The sequence below is a fragment of the Ailuropoda melanoleuca genome, chromosome 8, assembly GCF_002007445.2.
Source record: "Ailuropoda melanoleuca isolate Jingjing chromosome 8, ASM200744v2, whole genome shotgun sequence".
NCBI classification, from domain to species: Eukaryota; Metazoa; Chordata; class Mammalia; order Carnivora; family Ursidae; genus Ailuropoda; species Ailuropoda melanoleuca.
Genome location: NC_048225.1, coordinates 110,999,208 through 111,021,581, shown reverse-complemented (window position 1 = coordinate 111,021,581; position 22,374 = coordinate 110,999,208). Strand labels below are relative to the sequence as shown.

The 22,374-nt window shown below is 33.5% G+C and overlaps 1 protein-coding gene across 3 annotated transcripts in view; it reads right to left on the bottom strand.

Annotated features, from left to right (window-relative positions):
* The window catches only part of BRINP3 (BMP/retinoic acid inducible neural specific 3), a 407,590-nt gene that overhangs the window by 98,633 nt on the left and 286,583 nt on the right, over positions 1 to 22,374 (bottom strand). For all 3 annotated transcript variants that reach the window (XM_034667184.1, XM_034667185.1, XM_034667186.1), the window contains one exon: positions 20,557 to 20,793. In XM_034667184.1, the coding sequence (XP_034523075.1) occupies positions 20,557 to 20,793 (237 nt within the window). The remainder of the gene's footprint in view (positions 1 to 20,556; positions 20,794 to 22,374) is intronic.

Sequence of the window (22,374 nt, the reverse complement as noted above, 5' to 3'; positions counted from 1 at the left end):
GCTAATTACATTATATGAAAGTAATTTTTTAAATTAAACTGTTAAAAATGCTTTGGTATACAGATATCATTTCAGACTTGGTATTAATTTGAAGTAAAATGTGAACTAATTAAAGCAAATTGATATTGAATAAAAGCTATTTGAATTTTGCCTTGATGAAAGATACTTCATCAAGACTTAAAAAATGTCAGGAAATACTCTCTAGATAAGTAAGATCCAAGTTGATTTTTGTCATTCTGTGCAGAGTAGGTCATACCTAAAGTGTCTGTAAAACAAACTTTAAGAGGAAAGTTTACAAACAGATATTGGGGTGCCTGGGTGGCTCAGTCAATTAATCATCCAACTGGCTTTCAGCTGAGGTCTTGATCTCAGGGTCATGAGATCAAGCCCCGCCCGGGGCTCTACACTCAGTGGGGAGTCTGCTTGAGTTTCTCTCCCTCTGCCTTCCCCCTAGTCATGATCGATCTCTCTCTCTCTCTCTCTCTGAAATAAATAATCTTTAAAAAATAGATATTAAGCAGGATAATGTAGAAATTTGAAGCTGCCATATAATGGAAAGAAAGGTAGCATAGTAAGAAATATTTAGTGTGGTAATAATGGTAATAAATGGTTTCATTTCAAATACTTTAAAAACTAAATGGAAAGGATACTAGGATTCATTTTGTGTAGCTCCAGATGACAAAACTGGAGAAAGTGGATAGAAATCCAGTAGATATATGTTGGTGGAATTTAGTGGGGAAAAAAATGCTGAAGTGGCTATTTTCAAAGAGCATAAGTAATCTGATCAGCTTAGGAAGCTCACCCATCAATGCTCAGAGTCTTATATAGGAGGAATTCAAATCCTGGATGGGTAGGACATATTATATTATCTCTAATATATTTATCCACATTGAAAGATTGTGAAACTATGAGGAGACTTCGGAGTCTGTCTGCCAAATAATCCAAAATTGCATCTATTTCACAGCTTGTGCTTTTCCTTGCATTAATTTATATAATCCACAATCTTAGTACTTAGAGATTCTTTGAGAATAACAAGTAACCTCTCTTAAAAATGAAATAATTCTAGGGGCGCCGGGGTGGCACAGCGGTTAAGCGTCTGCCTTCGGCTCAGGGCGTGATCCCAGCGTTATGGGATGGAGCCCCACATCGGGCTCCTCTGCTGGAAGCCTGCTTCTTCCTCTCCCACTCCCCCTGCTTGTGTTCGCTCTCTCGCTGGCTGTCTCTATCTCTGTCAAATAAATAAATAAAATCTTTAAAAAAAATGAAATAATTCTGATAATGCTTCAACTGTCAGTCAGACATTACGCATGGATTGGTTCAAGCTAGTTGTCTTCCCTCTGAAACATGGGTACCAGCTGAATTTGATGTGGTGCTGTGTCTCTTTTTGCCTGCCAGGACCATGGGAAATGTTTCCTTGTTCAAATGAGAGACTGTTCTGTCAGTCTGGGTCTCTGATGAATAGGATCAGAGGACAGCTGACTTACAGCACACAGGTAGAGCAAAGGATAAATAAATGTATGTTGTTCTAGAGGTCTGAGATTCTGAGATCATTTGTTACCTTGCCTGTTCTTACTGACATGAACTGGAGTTGGGTGAGAGAGTATTGTACACCTTATGCATTTTCAGAAGCAGACTATGTCCTTGGGTGGGGAGAGGAAATGATGAGCTCAGAGTTCGGATATTGGCTATATATGAACTTAAAAATATTATTTAAAAAGGCAGGTGTATACTAACCATACTTCCAAATATGTTTAGGGCCAGGCTTGCAAAGCCAAGAAAAGGATACATCCTTTCCCTCCAACTTCCATACATTTTGTTTCATGACCATTTGCTTCCAAACCCAGAACAGAGTTTAATGCTACAGTGACACCATGTACCTCTATCATGAGCCTTAAGGACTTATAGGAAGAATGGAATACTAAGATAGTATTTTTCTGTGGGAAAACTTTACACAAGGCAAATTGTAATTAGATAATCACTTAGTGCAGAACAAGGGGGTAAGGAATGGCATCAAGTTAAAAAGATATCTTAAAATAGTTGTACTCAGGTGGTTAAGTTTAACCAGTGCCTAGAGCAAGATCAGCCATTGCCTAAAATAATCTTGCAAGTGAGCCATTTTCACATTAGGGCTAAGTTAGGGCACATCATTTTACTCAATGGGTTATATTTAAAAACACAGAAACCATGGAATGTTATTTTAGGTATACCAAGAATAAAGAGTAAAAGGGCGATGCAAATTACTAAAATTAATATGGAGCTATTCTCAAATTCCAGGGAAATCCTAGTGTGGTTTATGGCAGGGTTCTGCTATTTGCCCTATTGTGCTAAAACCTATGAACAATGGTCAATGATTAATAAGAAACCATAAAAGACAATTTTAGTCCATGATGCAATCAGAATCTATAGAGAGCTCAAGGAGTACAACAATGAGAGAAATACTAAAACAAAGTGAAGTCCAACATTTATATAAAAACAATAACAAACAAACCTCTGTGTGTGTGTGTGTTAAAATAAAAGACAGGATGGGACTCACTAGCAGATTATGTGAAAAATACTCAGAAATTGCTCTCACAGCTCAGCGTGTGTGAAAAGTATGACATAAATGCCAAAAAGTTAACAGATTCTAGTCTGCCTTATGTCCAGAATAAAAGAAGTAATTATTTTTATTTTATTTATTTTATTTTATATTAATGAAACCACATTTATAGCACTGTATTCAGTTCTGATTTCTACTGAAAAACTGAAGTTATCCCAAAGGATTATGATGACTGTTAAGGATTTAGAAATGAAGAGTCATCTAAGAGTTGAAATATTAAATTTGCTAGAACAAACACACAAGAGGATGTGGTAGTTGTATGCAAACCCCTGAAGGCAGTGACCTATGGAAGAGGGAGTAGACAACTGTACTACTACAGGGAGGAAGACTAAGGCTTTTAGAAAGAATTACAGTTGCATACATTTTAGCACACAGCAACATCACACTATTTTTGCAGAAAACTGGGGAATAAATGCAATTTCAAAATAAATAAGAGCAATCTTATAATTAGAGCTATCCAAACTCATGCTCTTCACTTTGGGGTACACCGAGCTCCCCATCACTGGACAAAGAAGTTAAATAATCAACACTAAATCGTATGAGGCAGAGGATTTTTCATTAGATAGAAAGCTCGACAAACACGCCACTAAAGCACCTGTCAGTTTTAAGAGTTGAGGCATGTCTTTACGCTTCAGTGGTGTTTGGGGAAATTTATCTTGTTATTCTATGTGTGTTATCTTGCATAGCCAGTGCGACAAATTTGGTCAACCTTCCTAGGATGATACCTGTTCAGAGTTCACACAACACAGCTACCTGACAATCTGACATAACACCACACATTTGTTTTGCTGCCAATTAACTTCAAGATCTTTCCACTAACACTTTGTCAACTCCTTAAATGAAGCACTGACTTTTGCCAACAGAGGGTTATTTCTTCTTCACAGCTAGCTGTTAAGATCATACTAGCAAGATAACAAAAATTAAATGAGACTCTCAGTGACAGGCCATTTAGCTGTGTGGCAGATGCTTTGTGCACGCTATAGGTGTCACTACAAGAGAACAGAGAAGGTTGAAGGAACTATTGGTTAAACCAAAGGAAATATATCTCTTGCACACAGATTTAATAGTTGTTATGAGGAATCCAGCTATGCTCCACAAGTTTGCAATTATCAATGTACATAAAATCTTGAATTATCATAACAGTAATAAACAAATTGATTTTTTAAGAAAGAGATATAGAAATACTATCGTTATAATTAGTGTTACAGTCTGGATTACCACCTTTAAAAGTAATTAGAGACTTGCTGACATGTAGCTAGCAAATATTAACAGTGACTGAAGGCACCCTGTATGGAATTCAACTCACTCTAAATAAAAATTATATCTCTTTTGGCTCTAGAGCTTTCCATCATTCCATAATGAAATAAGCAGATGATGACATATAAAATTCACTGTAAGCATTTAGGTGAATTTAAGACATGTGAAATTAGTTATCAATATCATATTTCATATAAATACATATAACACACAATGATGATGCCATTTTCTGTATCTATCTGATGTATTGCCTACATGTATTCAGTTTTGATCACAAGGGGCTTATCGCAACCTCTAGATCATATCTTGAATTCTAACTTTACCACATATTAGATGTGTTGAACAAATGACAGTATGTGTTAGCCCTAGCTTTCTTATCTGTAAAATGAAGACAAAATACAAGCATAATATTAGTATTTTGCAGCGTTATTTTAGAGTAAAGGGCATAAGATCTAACATGTGTCTAAATGGTCTATATACTTTCAACGAAACACATTAAATAATAAATTTAAAAAATATAAGAAATATTTATCATGATTTCTTAGAAGGAGCAAACTGAAAGTCTCATGTTACTTTTTAAAACTAAATAAATCACAACACCAATCTCCGTGTTTCTTTCACTTACAGTGAAATGCCAAGTATAGTCTATTCTTATATGTAAGTCAGCATAATGTTTTTTCAATATAACAAACATACCAAAATACTGCTAGACTTCACAAAAAAGATTTATTTCTTGCTCACATCCCATATCCACCACAGCGTGGCTGTGGTTATACTGCGGATTGTCCCTTCAGTGAAACAAACTGTCAGAGACTTTACCATCTGAAACATCATCAATTGCTCTGGCAGAAGAAGCAAACCTAACAAATTGTGTGTGGCTCTGAAAGGTTTCCTCTAGAGAATGACATTGTTTGCTCTTACATTTCCGTTATCAAAACAAGTCACATGGCCATATCTAATTTCAAGGGTGATGCAAGGTCAATTTTCTTATGGCCCATAAGGATGAGAGCCAGAAATATTTGCTGAACAATGTGAATGACAGCTTTATATTACATATCAATTTCATTTGGCAATTTGCAAATTTTGCTATATACTTTAAATACCTAATTTTAAAGATTTGATGACCAAATAAAAATTTTATGGGATAGACCTTGACTTTATGTTAATTTCTAAGGTTCTACCAGTAGATTATGTGCGTGTATCTAAAAACCCAGGTTAAAATTCCACATACTGCTGTCTTCATTTATCAGTGAAATAACTGATGAAGTGTTTCATGTAAAGACAACAAAATTAACTCTGCACCCAATATAAAGAGTTGATTCATTTGCTTTAGCAAAATAATGAAATTCTAGAATACATGTTCAATCTCTGAAAAGGGATGAATAGAATTAATTTTTAGTGTGTCATAATAAGGGAATATCATCAAGACATTAAATGTATACAATGGAATAGTCAATACACAAAGTACTGAGTATACTACATTAGAAGATTTTAACAAAGTCTATGTGAGCATTATGAGGTCACTGTAGAAGGCATAAATGCACTGAGTGCTCAAAGCCTTTGTCCTGGCTTCCTACGGTTTATAGTTGAAACGAATAACCATCTTTATCAAAATGATCCAAAAGGTAACATAAAGCGCACACAACCTTGGAAAGTCATCACATATATTCTTATAAAACCGACCATACAGTAGCAGTAAAAATTCTCTGAACTTTTAGTATTATTTATTAATCTCTCTTTGCCACAGTCTATGTCTATATGAGAAAACAAACAATAAAACACTTAATGAAGTCACCACTTATTTTGTTTTTTATGATACTGAATCTAAACCTTGAATGATTTGTTTCAGACTAAACCAGATAGATGACCAAATTATGAGTTCTAATAAATACTGACTATGATAGCTTTAGAACAAACACATGCATATATTGAGAGATAATTCTTCATAACAAATAAATTCAAACTGATGGAAAAAAGCATTACATCTTTGCGTTCTGGTGCAGCTATATCATCTATCATCTTATTATGAGGAGAAATACATGGGAGTTCATGCTCTTATTCAAATTTGCATGATAGCAAATAAGATTAAAAAAATCCCTCAAAATACCTAGGTAAAAAAATACAATATAAGAGGCAAAGTATTTTTGTTTTTTAGAATTGTTTTTTAGAGTATACCCATTGAAAAGATGAATGGTATCACAGTCACTGTGACAGTCCAAGAGGCAGTGAATGAGGTAGACCAAAATTAATTCCTGGGCAATGTCTGGCCACACATATATTTTGTTATCCCATTCATCAATCAACATATATCGTGATGTACAGTGTGTGTTCTAAATACAGCACACTTCACCAGTTTTTTGTGTAATGGCAAAAAGAGATATGATCTTCTCTGTCCTCAAGAAACATCGAACTCTTTTTAGATAGTTGGGATGATGACACTGATCTAGGTATGGAAATACATCAGGCAAACTAGAACAGGTAGATTGCATTTGGCAGAGAGCCTCTGGGATCTAAATCAGGAATGGTTACATAAAACACCTGCTTGGCACTCTACAGCCATCTTATTTCAGATGATGTTAAAAAATTAATTGAAGTACAGAATAAAATTTGGTAATGGCAAAGGTGATATTCATAATATATTAAATATGATACAGCCAGGCATTGATGAATCAGAGCAGAAATGCTGAATAATCAGAACAGACAGCAGTGAAAACCAAATTGATTTTGCTATATCAGTCTTGAAACTGAATACTTTCTTTAGTGCTGAGAATATCTGTAAGTTACAGTGTGTCTAATAAAAGATTGTCACAATAAATTAAAACATACATAGATATTATGAGACTCATATTGAGACTTCATGTTATAAAAAGCTTATATTCTTTCCCTTGCTGTTGTAGTCCAATTACTAATCCCTTTAAAATAAGTACATTATACATATAGGCATATGATTACCAAAAAGCTTTACCCGTTAGAAGGCAATAGTACATGTGGTAGTTAATTTAGAATGAGAATTTTATATCTAGTTCCTTTAATCTAAATAAGGTAGCTGAATGACAAATGAGGTAGCCCAAAATTTTAAGAGATTAAATGACTTGCTAATGATCACATAACTTGTTACTGAAAATGCTTGTTTATGTGATGTTCAGGTATTTAGTTTGGACAAAATGGTGGGTACAGTGGACCGAATGTGTCAGTGTTCACTTAATATATACTTCTATCCTGGTTAAATAGAAGCCTGTAGAATTTCAGACAGCAAGAACAAAACATATATTCCCACTTAAGATTGTACAGTTAGATGATAAAGAATATGATGGTTTTAGTTGTATCTGAAAACCAATGGTGGCTGACATTTTGGGTGTTCACAAATACTGTCTGGTTCCTTTTCTTTTGTAGGCGTATAATAAAATGGCATTTCTCTGTTCCCTTTGAAATTAGGCTTGGCTATGAAATGTGATCATAGGTAATGTGAATTGCTTCCGAGCAATTCAGATAAGAGCCAGTGACAATTTACTGCACTCTTTCCACTGCCTCCATAAGCAACCACACCAGGTGGTCATCTGCCTTTCATTCTCAATCCAGGAGGGAGGACAGTGCAGTGCAAAGACCAGTTAACCTGTGTGGGCATGCAGTATACGCCAGCAGTGAACTTTGTTTATGGCTACATTTTAGAGGTGTTTGTTACTGGTGTTACCAAGCTGATGTTGACCTATACAGAAATGGGAGCCAGAAATGGAAGGGAGAGACTGTGCTGGCCTCCAGCTGTGACACTGACTTAGTGGATCATGAATGTGTCAAGGACACTTTATCGGAGCTAGAATAATGACAATCCAGGTTAAACACTGGGGAAACAACTAGTAAAGCTGTTGCCTGTGGTAACCGGGGATGAAGATCATGTACCCAATAAACTCAAGGTGCCAGGGAAAACATCAGAAAATAGAATGTTAGTTCTGTTGCCAATGACTGCTTTTGGTAGGGCATGGCAAGATATTCTCCTGTCTCACAGAGACACATTGCACCACGGGGAGCCTGCACTGTCAGCTCCAGTCCTGGAGTGAAGAGACATAAAGAAGACTCTGTAGCCAACTTACAATGGACAAGTAGTAGGAGGAAAAAAATAAACTGTAATGTCATACTTCAAAGCAAATTTTTGATTGTGCATTTTTGTAACATTACCTCGGTTTTCTGTCTGATGTGATATCTCAAACTTAGAAAAGAATTAGTGAGTTTTGAAAGCAGAAATAAAAGGGTCTGAATACAGAAGCAATGAATCAGAGTTGAAAGAGGCAATTACTTCTCAATTCCTGATATTAAAACAATGGCCAGTTATAAGTCAATCCCATAGCAAATATAAAATGTAGCGTCTGGTCTCCATGTTTTTGTCATGATCACAAAATAGATGAATTAGTCTTAGGGAATATGCCCAACAAAAGGTGTAATACTCAGTAAACACTCTTAATTGGACAAGGCACAAATAAAGAAGTCTAATAAAGCCCCATTATGCAAATGAGAGAGGTAGGAAGGGAAAGAGGATGAAAAAAGAAAAGAAAAATAACAAATATAGAAATCACATTTAGGGAAAACTGTGGGTGTGGCTATTGGCCCATGGAATTGAGTAAATTCAAATGGATAAAAGACCAGTAAGTTTTTACATAAGTTGTACTTCCAAAGAAACCATGACTCCAGATTAAAAAAAAAAAAATCTGAAGTTTAAGATTTAAAATGACCTTTGATTCTTAATGTTTGGGCAAAAAGCAGACTGAGAAAGCTCTTCCTTAGCCACATTTTCCAATTCTCACCTCACACATGGCCAAGGAGGAAATGGAATAGAAAGATCACACATATATTGGAATTTGGAAATAGTAGAGAAGTAAGCTACTCTCAGGGAGAAAAATTGAGGATAAATCAAGGAATATTCTCCATCCCTAGGTTTGAGGCCTTCAAAATGTCTTCTGGATATAATTTCAGAATTGCTACCAACAGTTTGCTTTGTGTTCCCAGTTTCCCCCCTTTCTTTTTCTTTCTTTTTTTTTTTTAAGATTTTATTTGTTTATTTGAGAGAGAGAGAGCCAGAGAGATAGAGAACACAAGCAGGGGGAGTGGGAGAGGAAGAAGCAGGCTCCCAGCAGAGGAGCCTGATGTGGGGCTCGATCCCATAATGCTGGGATCACGCCCTGAGCCGAAGGCAGATGCTTAATGACTGAGCCACCCAGGCGCCTCCCAGTTTTCCCCCTTTCTGAGTAGAAGTGCTTACTATAATTCTCTTGGTTGATTCTACCTAGGTATATGGTAAGTCTAGGACACATAACTTGCTCTTTGGTTCATGTCTCTGTAAAAAAAGAAACCACATCTAGATTGGATTAAGATGTTGCCAAGCAGCACTCCATTGAGCTGGACCCAGTAATAGATGAGACTAACGTTCTGTCTCTCGTGGGAATGAGGGATGTGTGTTCTGCATTTGAGGAGGGTAGGAAATTGAGTATCTAGTGACCAGAACAGTGGAGTGTGGAGTCATTACGGCTTTTTAAGTAAATGCTAAGGATCTCTTTTAAGGAAAAAGCCCTCTTTGAGGCAAGCAAGGATAACTCATTTTAGCCAATGAAATTTAGCATTTGTGTTATGTATCTCTTTCTGGTTAAGGTTTAAGACTTAGTACACACATAGCCTGCCATGTTTTTTTTTTTCCTTGTCCTTTATGATCACTTTTCCACATAGGGGCAGGACTGTCAGCCTGAGTCTTAGAATGAAGAGAGAGAGCAAAATCCTCAGCAAACTTTCAATGGTCAAGTGAGAAAAAATATATACTTTAATGTTATAATCCAAAGATATTTTGAACTTCTTTAGTACTACGGTATTATCAGCCTGACCTATGTGGCAGATCGTCTATAGTTGGCTGCAGAATGGAGGAAGTTTATTGGTTCATACTACTGAAACTAAAGAAAAAGTGAGCTTGTAGCAGGAGTGATTTAACAGCACAAGGATGTAACCAAAGAAATATATCTTCCACCTTGCATGGTTCAAGCAACTCCTATATTTGCAAGATGGCTCTCTGCTGGCTATGACTATGTTCACCTCTCATATCTAAGAAGAAAAATTAATAGAATTCCCCATAGTTATTGTGGAAAAATTAGGAATCTTTCACTTCCTTCAAATACTCTTAGGAAATATATTTCTGGGTCTCGTTGACCCAATTTTTTATGTGTCTTAAACTGATCTATGTAGCTAAAGGAATGGATTCTTGTGATTTGCTTGCATTAATCAGAGAGCAATTCTGGATCTCAGTATGAGCTAAGTACCATACACTGCAATACTAAGAACGGGAATGGGGGTTCCTCAAAGAAAATTTGGGAATCTTTAGTGTCAGGGAACAGGATGAATACTGAGCAGGAAACAGTAAGATTTTACTGAAGATTATAATATGTAAACTGGACAGTTAGTGAAATTCTAATTTTTTATTCAGATATATTTATTTTCTCTGGAAAATATTGTTTTTCTATAAACTTACAGTTAACTATCATCTGATGGAGAAACTGTTTTGGGGAAAAATTAATAATAGTCTACATTTTTTAAAAAGGCAAGAGGAAATAATTACTTTTTAACATTTGTAAATTAAGTTATGCCAACTTTTACAGTACATACATTTTACCATGATAGCATTAGAAATTTTATCCATTTCTGGGGCGCCTGGGTGGCACAGCGGTTGAGCGTCTGCCTTCGGCTCAGGGCGTGATCCCGGCGTTATGGGATCGAGCCCCACATCAGGCTCCTCCGCTATGAGCCTGCTTCTTCCTCTCCCACTCCCCCTGCTTGTGTTCCCTCTCTCGCTGGCTGTCTCTATCTCTGTCGAATAAATAAATAAAATCTTTAAAAAAAAAAAAAGAAATTTTATCCATTTTTCAGATGAAGTGTCAAATGGACAGTGTTCTCTAGAAGTAACACCTACACAATTTCCATTACAAGGTGGCCTCCAGCTGCCATTCTTGGTTTATCAAATGAATATCCTTACATTTAATAGGACATGATTCTGATAAAGATTTATGTTGACAGCATACAATACACCTTAGATTGCCCACACCCCGGTGATAACACAATTTCTCCAAAGAGTAAAGATGTTATGTCAAAAAAATTCTAAAAGATTTGTGCTCTATGTAAACCAATCCCTTTATTTTTTATTAAGATTAGTTATTACTTAAAAATTAGTTACTACTTGTATCATTATATTCCATAGTTATAGCTTAAATAATTAAGTTTCTTATTCATCTGAAGAAGAATTAAGGAAAATTTAGAATATTATATGAAAAAGATACTATATTGCTATCTATTCAGTTCTTTACTTTTCTGCTAACTTTAGTAAATGGTTGCATAACCAAAATCAGAATAAATTTGGAGTTTACTTATTTAGATATATCTGCAAAACTGTAAGGATTTCCAGTTTTTTCATTAGGTTAGAATTATTGATCAAGACCTGGATAGAATTGGTCTCTAAGTAATTGGCAACTAAGTTGTTTTTTACCTAATTAAACAAAACACATAAATCAGTTTGTTTGGTTACTGTTTCTGTGTGTGTGTTTCATTTTATTATGTGCATCTATATTTCCCTACATCTTTTCCTGTATCCTTTCTTTCACTATATATATATGCCATCATTATTTCTTATTAAACAGCATTAATTTATTTCTGAAAATATAAGGGTAGAGAATGAATAGATTTATTTAAATACAGTTCTTACAACCAAAATTTTTTAGGTTGCAAGATAAGAAAAAAAATACATTCTATTTTGAAATTTTCAAACACTTTTTTTGACAGGCTGTAAAAGGTGCATTTTCCAGGACTTGTATTACAGAACAAAATGAATCATATATAATCAAATATAAAAATGACTAAGCAGTCTACACTAATCTGGTCTAATGATTTAATTTTACATTTGGTGATAACAGAAAACACACACAACAGAAAGCTATTTATAAACAAGTTACCCTGACCTGATAAAATCCGCAATTTATTTTCTTCCTTTTTTTGTGGTAACTGATACTAGCATTCTATATTGTTACTATACACTGTAATATACACATTTTCACACTTCATGTTGTTATCCGTATTTAAAGAAGAATTTTATAAATTTAGATGTACATTCTAATCTGTTAAAATAAATACAAACTGATTTTTTCTTCAGCTTTAATAAAAATGTATTTTAGGTATATTAATTATTTGCATTAAAATTGTCAAGTTCAGTTAAATTAAATATTTGAAGTAAGCTAATCATTCTTAATCATCAGGAAAATGAAATAAATTGGTACATTTCCTTACAATCAAAGTACTTAGAATAAAGTCTACCAAGTTATAGGAGCTCGTGGGTGGTGAGAACATTTGAAAACCTTTTCCCAATGCAATATCTGCCTCATTACTTCTTATATTTTGCTTATCTCTGTGAGGCAAAAAAAAAAAATAGATGAAGTTTTATTTCTCAAAAGAGCTCTTGTCAAAACTATCACATGTGCTCTTTGATACATTTTACTAGTGTTAAAAGAAGTCCAGTAAAAACAGTATTTTACCTGTTATTTGATTCCAAGTGGGTAAGTGAATGTGGTATTACTAAAGATGTAATGTACTAGTAAAAAGTTTGGGTTAATGCTTTATACATTGAAATTGAAAAAAAAAACCCTCAATATTATCTATGATGAATCAGAATATTAAATATGAACCAGCTAAATATACTACATGCCAATTGGAACAAATAATTATATTAGAATAAATAAATACAATTTTTTTCAATATTAGAAATAGTTTCAGAAATATCATTGACACAATTGAACTAGTATGGTAAGAATCTGGTTTTAAAAGTTAGTTGGGCAGCCCACATATGAGTTAAAATTAAAAAGTCTGATTTTTTTTTTTTTTAAGTGGTGGTGGTGGTGGGTGATGGGGAGGTGGAGATGGTGGTGTTGGTAAAAAAGCCTGACTTTAATTAGCACTAGCTTTTAACTAGTAGTTCAAATCTCTGTCCATTGAATATTTCTGATTAATTTTTGACCAATTACATGTTTGGCACATTACATGTAATGAGCTTTAAAAACATTTAGTTAATTCAATTATTCTAGGATTCTGTCCTTCTGATTATTTAGATGCAAAAGTTCTCATTCTTATTTTTTTAAATTTGTATTAAATTATGATATAAATAGAGTAAGATGCACAAATTATAAGTATAGACTCAGAAAATTTGCAAGAACTGAACATACCATGTAGCCAGCCTCTGGAGCAAGGAATCATGAGTTTTTAGCACCAAAGAACCAATTCAGACCCTCAACCATCATATCAGCCCTGCCTCACCAAAGGTACCAAAGCCCTGACTTGGAATAGAATAGATGAATTTTGACTATTTTTACACTTAATATAAACGGAATCACATATATACTTTTGAGTCTGGTTTCCTTTGTTCAGTTTGATACTTAAGAGATTTATTCCTAATATTCTGAGTAGATCATATATGCACTTTGCTTCATAGAATTCCACTGTGTAATTATACCATGACTTTTTACTCTTTCTGTCTCAATAAGCATTCTGGTAACATCCTACTTTCAGAGTGTTGAGAATAATGCTGCTATGAACATTCTTGTACATTTTTGTATATTTGTGGTGAGTATGTACATATTTCTTTTATTAAACTTCTATCTACGAATGAAATTGGTGGGTCAAAGGATATGATGTATTTGCCTTTAGTGGATGCTGGCAGATGTTTTTTTTTTTTTTCCCCAAAGAGGAATTAATTATACATCCAGCACTATTATGTAAGAGTTTCAGTTTTTCTAAGTTCTCGCTGTACTTGTTTTTTCTCTCTCCTTCCTTTACTCCCTCCCTCCTTTTCTCCTTTTTCTTTCTTTCTTTTCTTTTTCTTTCTTTCTTTCTTTCTTTCTTTCTTTCTTTCTTTCTTTCTTCTCTCTTTCTTTTCCTTCTTTCTTTTTTTTTTTTTTTTTTAATTTTAGCCCTTCTGGTAGGTGTGTAGTGCTATCATGGTTGGCTTTATGACTCTATTTGCCTTTTTCTGATTACAAAGCTATTGAACACTTTGTCATATCATTATTTTCCATTTGGAGCTCCTCTTTTTCAAGGTATTGAAATATTTTGACCATTTCCTTATTGATTTTTAATTGATTAGAAGGATTTCTGTATATCTCATCCATAGGAGTTCTTGGTTTGACAAATGTATTGCAAATATGTTCTCCCTTTATATAAATAGACTTTTCATTTTCAATGGTGTTTTTGATTGAAGTTTTTTTTAAATCAATTATTTAACATATAGTGTATTATTAGTTTCAGAGGTAGAGTTTAATGATTCACCACTTGTATATAACACCCACTACTCATTACATCAGACGCCCTCCTTAAGGTCCATCACCCAGTTACCCCATTTTCCCACCCACTTCCCCTCCAGCAATGCTCAGTTTGTTTCCTATAGTTAAGACTCTCTTATGGTTTGTCTCCTTCTCTGATTTCATCTTGTTTTATTTTTCCCTCCTTCCCCTATATTCATCTGTTCTGTTTCTTAAATTCCACATATGAATGAAATCATATGATAGTGGAAGTTTTAAATTTCTCTTTCTTTCTTTCTTTCTTTCTTTCTTTCTTTCTTTCTTTCTTTCTTTTTTGTATTTTACAATCAGTATTTGGGATTCTGTTCACAGCACTGTTTTCAGCTTGACTAAATTTTAAACAGGTTTCTTCTTGACTACAGACCTCTGATCTCCCTTTCTGTCTGAAAACTTGCAATTGTAAATTTTTTCCATGTCCCTTTTAAGATGTAAATCTTACAAACCATAATGTCTGTCCCAAGGATCTGGGAGTCATCACTCTGAAATGTAATCATCTGAGAAAAAGGAGCTAGCACATCTATCTCCCAGTCTCTGTGGGAAAGTAGAAGACAAGCTTAAATAAGAAACAATTAGCAAACACAGCTAGCCTAATCATGTTGACCAGCCTTCCTGCTCATGTCTTCTATTACTTTTCCTTGAGCTAATCCTAGTGTTTTGTTTCAGAGGATTTGAGGTCAACCTCTCTTCCCTACTGTAAGTCTTCCTGCTTTATTACAATAGTCTTAAATAAAGTCTAACTTGACTATTTAACTGTTGGGGTACAGTTTTTATTTTGTAGTTCACATAAATAATTATGATAAATATTCCTGTTGGATTGACTATGTTATTATCAAGGAATATTTTTATTTCAGTTAATATATCTTGCATTACAATTTGGTACTTTTTGGCTAATGTTAACATTACATATTTTTCCACCCTTTAACCTCAATTTATCTATAGCCTTAACATGTCTCTAGTAAGTAGCAAATAATCTTTTATTGCTACTATTATTACTGTTGCTGTGCTATTTTAACCAGACACGTGGTCTTTTATTTAGAATATTTAATGTAACAAGAAAAATAGAATATTTAATACAATAACCATTATAGTGGGATTATATCTGACCCAACACAATTTATTGAAAAGGCAATCTAAACCTTTCCCTTTACACTGCAGGTATCTATTTGATTCAGATGATTTTTTCTCTTGTTTTCTACTTACTGTCTTTCCTGAGGGGGTGTGTATAACCAAATAACTTTTATTTGATATTCTTCTAGATTTCAATTAAACATTTTTTCCTTATTTTAGAGTTATCCCAGGGATTATAATATATATCCTTGATTTATATCACTCTAATATCAATTATAACTCAACACATCCTCAGCAATGGCAGCACCTGGGAATACTGAGAATATTAATTCTTTGCACTCATCACTCATTTTCAAACTATTATAATATATTAAAATCATATATATATAATTTCCACATCACATTATTATTTTGTACAGTTGATATTCACTGGTATTTACTTGTACATATTTGCTATTTCTAGGATTCCTTTTCCTTTTTGCATTTCCATGTTTTTACCTAGCATTTCTTGTTTGAACAAATTTTTACTTTCACCTTCATTTTTGAAAATATTGTGGACTGGCATATAATTCTAAATTAATAGTTATTTTGTTTATTTTTAAAGATGTCAAAATCTGGTTTTTGTTTTATTTTGTTTTTATAAATCAAGCCTATTGTTACTCCATTAAGAGTAACGTCATTTTTTTTCTCTAGATATGTTGAAAAAATATTTTCTGCCTTTTTTTTTCTGAACAGATTTTCTATGATGTGTCTATCCGTGATTTTTTTATTTATCTTCTTTGTGTTTGCTGTGCTTTTTTTTTTATCTGTAGGTTGAATGTGTAGGTTTTCAGTTTTAAAAAAAATTGTATCCATTATGTCTTTGCATATTGTTTATGCCATTTTCCCATTTGCCCCCCTGTGCCTCAGATTCAAAAATATGTTAGAACTTTTATGAATATCTCACTTGTGTACTTATCCAATATTTTGTTGTTACTTTCTTCACTGTTTCCATTTTTGTCTATTCTATGAACCTGTCTTCACTAATTTTGTCATCCATTGTGCAAAACTCCTACTCAAACAAGACTTTGAGTTATTGATTTCAGATGCTGTATTTTTATACTTTAGAATGTCCTTTAGTCTACTTTTATAGATTTCAGATCTCTGATGAACTTTTCAATATCTTCATCTACACGATCATTTCTTTCCTTTTTTTTTTGAACATTTTAATTATAATTATGCAAAAATCTTTCCTACTAATTTAATATCTGGATCATCTTACATCACTTGTCTGGTTTCTTTTCTCTTTGACATTAGCCACATGGTCTTGTGTGCTCACATATGTTGTAAATTAAGGTTTCATGTCCATCAGATATAAAACGAACCGCAGAGGCTTTAGAAAATGATTTCATCCTCAAGAGGTCACCCTCTTCATATTTAACAGACACTATGGGGAATTTACCTTTTTAGGATCCACTCCTTAAGACCAGGATTTAAACTGTATTAGTGCTGGGTTATAAATGTATAAGACTCAATCTACCTCTGGTTCTCCCCTGTTGTTAAAGTGTGGTCCTTCCAAACTTTCAATTATCCACCTTTTGAGCATTTGCTGCCTCAGGTCTATAACACTGCAAAGATTCAATTTTATCACTCAGAGGTTTCACTTTCTCTCTTTAGTCATATGCCCCTGGTAGAGTCAAAAAAAGGCAAATGCCTTTAAAGAGGAGACTGGCTGTGTATTTAAAAGCCTTCAAGTGAGTCTCCAATATTCTCATTTTGATCTACTATAACTGCCAAATTTTCTTCTGGTTTCTTTGTTCTGGAAGAGCAGCATTTTCCTGGAGCTAATCCTAGGTTCTCAGCTTCTAACTCTGCCTTGAACTGATAAATATGCCCCAGGGAAAAGCAGTTGTAGAAGCTGTGTCAATTCATCATTTTCTGTAGGGTTTTCCATCTTTGCCAGTTTTATTTTCAAGCTCCTCCCTCTAGAGAGTTTTTGTCTTAAGCTCTTGAAAGTCTGTGATAAACTTCATTCCACTTTCAGAGACCTTTGAATACTTCCATAGCATCCAGCACTATCCAAATTCAGTAAAAACCTTGTCTTAAAACTAAACTTAGGCCCATCGAATCTAGAATTTTGTCAGTCTGAGCTCTACAACCACTAAAAATTTTGCTGTTTTTTCTTTCTTCCATCAGCTACTTCTTGTCTGGAGGAATGCACCGTCCTCAGCTTCTACTCTAAATCAAGAATTGTCAAATGTTTACAGAATTAATCACGTTAATGGATAGAAAGAAAGAAAGAAAGAAAGAAAGAAAGAAAGAAAGAAAGAAAAAGAAAGAGGAAAGAAAGAAAAGGAGGGTGAGAGGAAGGGAGGGAGAAAGAAAGGAGGGAAAGAAAAATGTGAATTCCCAATTTATACCTCTTGTCAGGAATCTTTTTCCATTTAGTTTTGTTGCTTTTCTTATCGATTATGTCTTTGAAAATATAATGTAAAAATTATTCACCTTTCTAGTTACTATCAGTGGAAGTTCTGCCCTATTTCAGTATACTAGTCTGCTTGGAAACAAAATCCAAATGCTCATTTGGTGATTTTTATTTTAATACACTTTTTCAAGGCAAAATAAAAAGGGTAGCATTCTGATGTGAATTCCACAGAGGATTTCCTGGTCTAACCTATTTATCAAACTCTGTGATATGAGATGGAAGCTTTTTTTTTTAAATTTTCATTTTTTATTTTTAAAGCAGATTTATTTATTTATTTGAGAGAGAAGAGAGAGGAGCAGAGGGAGACAATCTTCAAGCAGACTCTTCTCTCAGTGCGGAGCCAAATGAAGGTCTCTATCACAGGAACCTGAGATCAAGACCTGAGCTGAAATCAAGAGTCAAATGCTTAACTGACTGAGCCACCCATGTGCCCCAGTATTTTTTTAAATTTTTTTTTTAAAGATTTTATTTATTTATTTGACAGAGATAGAGACAGCCAGTGAGAGAGGGAACACAAGCAGGGGGAGTGGGAGAGGAAGAAGCAGGCTCATAGCGGAGGATCCTGACGTGGGGCTCGATCCCATAACTCTGGGATCACGCCCTGAGCTGAAGGCAGACGCTTAACCGCTGTGCCACCCAGGTGCCCCCCCCCTTTTTTTTTAATTTAACCCTAGGGAGACTACCATATATTGTAATTTACCTCAAATGGCTGTATTCCATAATTATTGTTAATCATCAGATGGTTTACATGAATAGAACATGATAGATGTCTCATACATGATATCTGAGTATTCTATTGGAAAAACTAGAAAAAGAAATTTGAAATTAGAAATTCATTAGGTTTATTCCTAGATATTTTATTGTTTTTGGTGTAATTGTAAATGGGGTTGATTCTTTAATTTCTCTTTCTGCTTCTTCATTACTGGTGTATAGAAATGCAACCAATTTTGTAGACTGATTTTGTATCCTGTGACTTTACTGAAATAAAGATAAAGAAGATGTGAGATATATATATATATATATATATATATATAGCTCTGTAATGGGATATTACTCAGCCATAAAAAAGAATGAAATCTTGCCATTTGGAAGACATGGATACAGCTAGATAGTACTATACAAAGCAAAATAAGTCATAGAAAGACAAATACCATATAATTTTACTCATATGTGGAATTTAAAAAACAAAATAAAGAGAGGGGGAAAGAAAGAGGAAGGGAAGGGAAACCAGGAAACAGACTCTTAACTATAAAGAATAAACTGATGGTTGCCAGAGGGGAGGTGGGTAGGGGGATGAGTTAAATAGGTGATGAGGAACTTTGCATCGGAATCCGGGGATGTACTGTATGGTGACTAACATAATATAATAAAAAAAAATTAATAAAAAAAAATAAATAAATAAATAAATAAATAGGTGATGAGGATTAAGGAGTGCACTTTTTGTGATGAGCACCGGCTGTTGTATGGAAATGGTGAATGACTATATTGTACACCTGAAACTAATATGACACTGTATGTTAACTAAGTAGAATTTAAAAAAACTTTAAAAAATTAAAAAAAATATATATAATAGAAAAAGAAATTCATTAGGTTTCCCAGCAATTTCAAGGGGATAAGGCTTTGATTCTTGACAGTTCTTTCTGTTTGTATAAATAGAAATATTACTAAAATTGAAAAGCATTATTTATTATGCACTATTTTGATCAAAATAAATGTTAAGAAATCATAAATTCATTAATCTTTCCTGTATCTATTTACCAACCCTTTCATTTTATAATTTGGTGGTTCTATTTCACAAAAAGATGATGCTTTGTTTTAACAATCTAATTGTATTCTTATCTGATGTTAGCTGTGGACTTGTCATATACGGTCTTTATTACGTTGAGATATGTTCCTTCCTTGTCTAATTTGTTAAGGGTTTTTATCATGAATAGAGGCTAAATTTTGTCACTTTTTAAGTATGTTTGGTTAAATTAAACACCAGAAGAATTATAATACCCAAGCATATAAGTCTGATCTCTTGGCAGTTAAAACTTTTTTGCCCATTTGAAAGTCAGTCTAACACTTTTGACTAAATATTACATACTTACACTCCCCACACTCTAAGAATTTTAATTTTTCTTTACTCATGTATTATTAGATATACTTTTATCAGTATTTTTAATTTTATGTTAAGACATCCTTAATCTTTTATTAAAATCAATGTTTTATGAAATGAAAGCTATTATAGGTTATGCAATCAGTAAGAAACAATATTGAAAACACATAAATGCAATCATAAAAATTCAGAAAAAGCAAAAGCCAAAACCCACAAGCATAAATCAAACAAAATTGATCTAAATTTGATTTAAAAAATCAGTAGTTAAGTGAAGTTGCACATTCATGAGATTCATGTTAATGGAAAGAAGATATAGAAGAAATGCTCTCTGCATTTTGCCACACAAATGAAACTCAGGGGGCACTAGAAAAGTCTAGAGAGATATCAGAGAAATCAGATGATAAATTCATATATTGAGAAAGGCAAAGTCTTTCTCTCTTAAATGACTAATACATCAGCTCAAGAGCCCACTAGGTTTTAGTGACAATATAGTAATAACACAAAGCACCATATATGCTTTTGGTAAAAATACTGAAATCACTAGTTATAGAAGTGTTACAGATGTGTATTTGAAAGAATAATAATAAAAAAATTAAACAAAAGGCTTTCCAATTATGTAATCATAGATTCTTCCAAAAGGATAAAGTAGTCATTTCAATATAGTATTTATTTTGGCAAAGTTTAAATGTTACATTAAAAGTTGTCTTACCTGATTCTTCAAAGTCACTATTGTAGGCTTTCCAGGTTTCAGTTATTCGAAGAAGATTCTCTTCCATGGCTTGAATGTCCATGGAGGGGCAGTTGCATTCTGGAAATTTGGGACCACACTGACACCAGCAATCATTGTCCTTGCAGATAAACTCTCCCTCGGAATTGCAAGCAATGTAGCTCAGTGCTGCTTGTACAAAACGTTCCTGAAGATAGTCTGGAAGGAGGACTTGTAGCCCTTAAAGAACAAAAAAAAGCACATACTTTTTTTTAAAAGCATAACATTTAAAATATTCAAAAAAGTCAAATAATTTAATATATAAGTCATGGATTTAAAATTATCATTAGAAAATTGTCTAAGCCAAAAGAAAATTATCTAAGCCTACAAAATTGCAAATATTTGTAATTCTTTTCAACATATGATGACTCCATGCACTGTTCAAGAATCCCAGAATTTATAGAGCTGTTTAAACCCTCAGATTATCTGATTTTTTAAAAATGTATTTAGTTGTTATTTATTTATTTAATTTTATTTTTTAAGTTTTCCAGTTAGCATACAGTGTTATAGTAGTTTCAGGTGTGCAATATAGTGAATCAATAATTCCACACATCACCCAGTGCTCATTAGGACAAGTGCACTCCTTAATCCCCATCACCTATTTCATCCATCCTCTTCTGGTAACCATCAGTTTGTTCTCTATAATTAAGAGTCTTTTTCTTGGTTTGTCTCTCTCTCTTTCTCTTCTCTCTCTCTCTTTTTCCCCCCTTAGTTCATTTGTTTTGTTTTTTAAATTCCACATATGAGTGAAATCATAGGTATTTGTCTTTCTCTTTGACTGGCTCTTTCACTTAATTGTTCAGAATATTTGGTTATTTTTACATAATGTAGATAGAGCCTACCTCCCTAAACCTTTAAAAAGAAACATGCATGTGTTTTCCACCACTTGATTTCAAATAACTTTCAATATTTTCATTTTACTTTCATACTATCAGTCCACATTTACATAGATAATCATAATACAATAGGTTGTGGTGTTGGTGAAAGAGTTACAGAATGTTGATGGTAATGCTTACCTCATGTCGTTAACAATACAGAACTTATATGACTCTATTCTGTTCAGGAGTGATCACTAAGACTGACTACAGGGAAGCAGATGGACTGATTTCACTTGTTTCATAGGTCATGTCCTTGCCATGTATTAAGACAGCCCTAAAGATAGGATTCATTACTTCTACATTCAAGTTTAATGAAGTTGATATCTCTTAAGAAATAATTCAAAAATGAAGATAAGGTGATATGATTAATATTTAGGGTTCTCTACTGGTTTCATATTTATTATGATATTTCAAGAAAATATAGTTTTAATTTCAGCATTTCTTCTACATAGGAAAATTTAATAAAAAAGTTAAATATTCAAAGTGATCAGAAAAAAAATAAAAATAAGCATAAAAGGAAAAATTTGGCCATACCTAGTTGCTATTTATTACAAAATTGGATATTTATAATTACGTTTATATCTATCTATATACCAATCTGTCCCTAAAAGAAGAAAACTAGTATTCTATAAAACCACACTAAAAGTAATAAAGTGTTTTTTTGGGTGGGGGAGCAGTCTAGAGACACACCACTCAAAATTTTGTAATTTTTTAACCAGACTGGTAACATAAATAATATTGATACTTAGAGAGATAACTTCCATTGCCTTGGTAGATAAGTCAGAGTAACTTAGGAGGATCTCCTAGGGATTTTTTTTTTTTTTTTTTTTTTTTGTGTACAGGAACAATAGGACTGTAATTATGGAAATTCTGCTTGGTTCTG